The sequence below is a fragment of the Fragaria vesca genome, linkage group LG3, assembly GCF_000184155.1.
Source record: "Fragaria vesca subsp. vesca linkage group LG3, FraVesHawaii_1.0, whole genome shotgun sequence".
NCBI classification, from domain to species: Eukaryota; Viridiplantae; Streptophyta; class Magnoliopsida; order Rosales; family Rosaceae; genus Fragaria; species Fragaria vesca.
The window spans coordinates 24,927,314-24,932,409 of NC_020493.1; the positions used below are offsets into that span (position 1 = coordinate 24,927,314).

A 5,096-nucleotide genomic window follows, 5' to 3' on the forward strand; every position below is an offset into this window, starting at 1 on the left:
ATATATATATATATATATATATATATATATATATACACACATCATATGCATTATTCGCCCTAGTAAATCCCTTTGGTCTTGCCCAGCGTTCTATGTTAAGAAAAATGCTGAACTCGAAAGAGGGACCCCCCGTCTGGTTATAAACTACAAACCTCTTAACACAGTTTTAGAATGGATCAGGTATCCCATTCCCAATAAACGAGATCTCATTAACAGATTAAATAAATCTGTTATTTTTAGTAAATTTGATATGAAATCAGGTTTTTGGCAAATTCAAATTAATGAAGCTGACAAATACAAAACTGCATTTGTCACGCCTTTTGGTCATTATGAATGGAATGTTATGCCATTCGGATTAAAAAAATGCACCTAGCGAATTCCAAAACATAATGAACGATATATTCAATCCTTACAGTCACTTCTCCATTGTCTACATTGATGATGTTCTAATCTTTTCTCAATCAATTGATCAACACTGGAAACATCTTCACCAATTCTTTCATAATAAAAATAATGGTCTAGTTATTTCTGCCTCAAAAATCAAAGAAAGTTTTGAGTAAACTCCCTTAATTTTAAGTATTTTTGATTTTGAAATTGCATTCATTAAAGGCAGTGACAATCATATCCCAGATTTCCTAACTCGTGAATTTCTACAGGGAGCCACAACATAATGGCCAGCTCATCCAAAGGGAGAAATCCCGGAAAATCGAAAAAAGCTACGGCTTCCTCTCCAGTCAAGCCAGAATCACCTGAGTCAAAATCAAATATAATTCCTTTTACAGGTCATTCTCCTGTTTCTCTAGTCAACCATTATAGTGCTCTTGGCAGCACTCTCAGTCCAAATATGCCCAGTTACCAATCAGCTTTAGTCAACCAGTTCGATCCTTACAAATCAAGTTCCTCATCTAACCGTCCAGTTACTTATAAAAAATCCTCCCCTTACATTATCAGAGTCGAGCATGGCCTATTTTACATTGAACCCACCATGAGTCACCTAAAAAACCCTGTTTCTTTAGTAAAAAGTTATTTTGGACCAACCTCTCATTATCCTCCAGGAAAACCCCCATTAGCATTTTATAAAGACATCCTGTATAAAACACAGTCAATTTTCATTAAACCAATCCTTGATCCAAAAGACCAATCCAAAATATTATATCATTCCCTTTATATAATCTGAATCCTGTCACTAGCCCAATGGAATGATCCCCCCCTCTACTCCTCACACTTTAGACACAATCTCATTTACTTATTTTGATTACATGGAAGCATGGGATAAAATATTCCTCCATCAAACCGAGGATTTCAGTCATTCCTGGTTCCTCAATTTCGACAGAAGATTCAATCGCCAGTTCCCGATGTGGTTTTGCGGTTGGTGGGATGACCATGGTTGCTCTTTTGATCTTCTCCCTTCACAACTCCAGAATGCAGTCACCAAATTTACTACAGTCATGACCTTTTCAGATTATGAGAAAAGATTTTCTCCCACTCTTCAATTCATGGCCAAGTATAAAATTAATTTCAAAAGAATTGAAAATCAACTCCAAAACTCTTTTCTTCAGCAAAAGATCAAAACTTTTGAAGAAAAAATAATCAAAGAAATATGTTCTGATATTCCTACTGCCTTTTGGCACAGGAAAAGACATATTGTCTCACTACCCTACATCAAAGAATTTAATGAGAAAAACATCCCCACTAAAGCTCGTCCAATTCAAATGAGTCACGAAATTATGGATTTTTGTAAAAACGAAATTAATGATTTACTCAACAAAGATATTATTCGCCCTAGTAAATCCCCTTGGTCTTGCCCAGCGTTCTATGTTCAGAAAAATGCTGAACTCGAAAGAGGGACCCCCCGTCTGGTTATAAACTACAAACCTCTTAACACAGTTTTAGAATTGATCAGGTATCCCATTCCCAATAAACGAGATCTCATTAACAGATTAAATAAATCTGTTATTTTTAGTAAATTTGATATGAAATCAGGTTTTTGGCAAATTCAAATTAATGAAGCTGACAAATACAAAACTGCATTTGTCACGCCTTTTGGTCATTATGAATGGAATGTTATGCCATTCGGATTAAAAAAATGCACCTAGCGAATTCCAAAACATAATGAACGATATATTCAATCCTTACAGTCACTTCTCCATTGTCTACATTGATGATGTTCTAATCTTTTCTCAATCAATTGATCAACACTGGAAACATCTTCACCAATTCTTTTCCATAATAAAAAATAATGGTCTAGTTATTTCTGCCTCAAAAATCAAATTATTCCAAACCAACATTCGTTTTCTTGGATTTAACATTCACCAACTCCAAATTAAACCTATTGATAGAGCAATACAATTCGCTGACAAATTTCCATATGTCATTTTAGATAAAACTCAATTACAAAGATTTCTAGGATCTTTGAATTATGTAGCAGATTTTTACAAAAACCTTAGGAAACGTTGTAAACCTCTATTCGATAGATCACAAAAAAATCCTTCCCCTTGGACTTCAGTCCATACATCCTTAGTCAAAGAAATTAAGAGTCATGTCAAAACCTTACCATGTTTAGGAATCCCTCTTCCCGATTCTTATAAAATAGTAGAAACTGATGCCTCTGAAATAGGTTATGGAGGTATTCTCAAACAACAACTTTCTCCTAATCATCCTGAGCAAATTGTTCGTTTTCATTCTGGGATTTGGAATCCAGCCCAAGCAAATTATAGTACTATTAAAAAAGAAATTTTATGTGCATGGTCGTAAATCAAGAATTTGATTTGATGATGTTTTTGTTTAAATCAGTTATTTTCGTCACATTATGTTTTCGTGGTGAATACGTACCGTTGTTTACGCGAGCTACGTTTATAGTTAGATTTTTTGTTTCCCCTTTTATTACAGTTTACAACATGGCCGACAGGAGCTGGATGCAATTACATAGAGGGCATCCGCGATACATGAGAGGAATTTTTGAACTTTTCAAGTTTGTCCGTGGCAAGACTTCTCCTGGACAACTTTTCCACATTTGTCCCTGCGGAAAATGTCGCAACAGATCTGCCAATTCTGTAACTTTTGAGGACATGTATGTTCACCTGTCACAATACGGTATTTGTCCCAGTTATACCACTTGGACATGGCACAGCGAAGTAAGTGAACATATGCCCACATTTGTAGATATTCAAGCACAACGTAACCAGGACAAGTCTTCCTCTAGTGCAAATTTCGGGGACCCTAGTGTGATGAATTTCTTAAACGATGCATTTCCGTCTACCTCAGCATACGATGGAAGTGTTCCACAGGACAACAGCAATACAACCTTCCCTGATGTCTCCCAGGTCGACAGTAGTGACTATGATAGTTATAACAAGGTTATGCGGCAAGAACAGACACCGTTGTACCCCGGAAGTGAGCATATTGTGTTGGAAACTGTCATGAAGCAGATGAGTATCAAAAAGAAGAGGAACAAGACCGTTGCTTGTTTTAACGATGACATTGCACTTCTGAATGAGTTGCTTCTTGCTGACAACAACTGTCCGGAAAATTATGACAAGGTCAAAAGCATCTTGAGTGAGTTCGGTCTTGAGTACATCAAGATAGATGCATGCGTCAATAACTGCATCATGTACTACAAAGATTATAAGGACACATTCGAGTGCCCACACTGCTATGAGCCGAGGTATGAACCACACGCTCGTTCTACACAGACAGACCCCATTCCTAGGAAGGTTTTTCGCTATTTCCCATTGGGTCCTCGTCTACAACGTCTCTACAAGTCTTCACATACGTCCAAGCATATGAGATGGCACCACGAAAGGCACCAGCAGGGGCCAGATAGGCCTAGGATAGATCCGGATAATCTCACACACCCCGCAGACGGGGAGGCTTGGAATCACTTTGATCGTTCATTTCCTGATTTTGCCTCTAAATGTCGAAATGTCAAACTTGGACTAGCAACAGACGGATTCAATCCTACTGGAGACATGAATAACTCTTACAGTATATGGCCTGTGATAGCATTTCCGCTCAACTTGCCTCCAAACATGTGCATGAGGACGGAGTATAATTTTCTTACTGTGTTAGTTCCGGGCAAGTATTCTCCAGGAAAGTGCTTGGACATGTACATGAGGCCATTAATCGACGAGCTCCTGCAGTTATATGAAAATGGAATCCATACTTTTGACAGGTATAGTAAGACTTACTTCTTCATGAGAGTAGCCTTTCTTTTTACCGTCAATGATTTTCCTGCTTACGGGATGATGTCTAGTCAAACTACCCATGGATACAAGGCATGCCCTGTATGTATAGACGGGGTCAATTCCAGTCATCATGCCCACAGAGTGGTTTACTTAGGATCCCGTAGATGGCTTCCACCGGATCACCCGTGGCGGTACGATGCACAAGCATTTGATGGGACTGTTGAGCATGGCCCGAAACCCTAAGGGAGGTCTGGTCAATGGATTCTGGATATACTGAACCAGCACTGGTTTGGAATTTTGAGCAGTGCTAGATATGTAAACGACCAGAATCCTCTCACCCTTGAAGAGTTTAAGTATTGGACGCACAAGAGTTCATTCTTTGAGTTGCCTTACTGGTCGACGTTGAAGATCAGACACAACTTAGACGTCATACACATAGAGAAGAATGTTTGTGACAGCATCCTTGGAACAATTCTAGACATCAAAGACAAGACCAAAGACACTGCCAAAGCTCGTGCTGACCTTCAAAAGATGAGTATACGTCGAAAGCTATGGATAAAGCTGAACAAAAAGACCGGCAAGCATGTAATTCCTCAAGCAAGCTACACGGTGGTTCCTAATAAGAGGTCGGAGATATTTAAGTGGCTTCATGAGGTTAAGTATCCTAGTGGGTATGCCGGAAATATAGCTCGATGTATTAAGATGGGGGAAAATAAGATTATCTGGTTGAAGACCCATGACTGTCATGTTCTGCTACAACGTCTTCTTCCTGTGGTCATTCGCCCGTATTTGCAGAGTGATGTGGTTGACACGTTGGTGGCTTTGTCCAACTTCTTTTAGAGGTTATGTGCTAAAGAGCTAAAAAAGTCAGAGGTCCGGTCATTGCAAGACGATATTGCGTACATCATGTGC

At 38.7% G+C, this 5,096-nt stretch overlaps 1 protein-coding gene across 1 annotated transcript; it reads left to right on the top strand.

Annotated features, from left to right (window-relative positions):
• Positions 1–2,897: 2,897 nt before the first annotated feature.
• LOC101306419 lies at positions 2,898–5,024 on the top strand. The gene is made up of 2 exons (XM_004296179.1): positions 2,898–4,171; positions 4,490–5,024. Exons 1-2 carry the CDS (start codon positions 2,898–2,900, stop codon positions 5,022–5,024), a joined length of 1,809 nt encoding a protein of 602 aa, XP_004296227.1.
• The last annotated feature ends 72 nt before the right edge of the window (positions 5,025–5,096 follow it).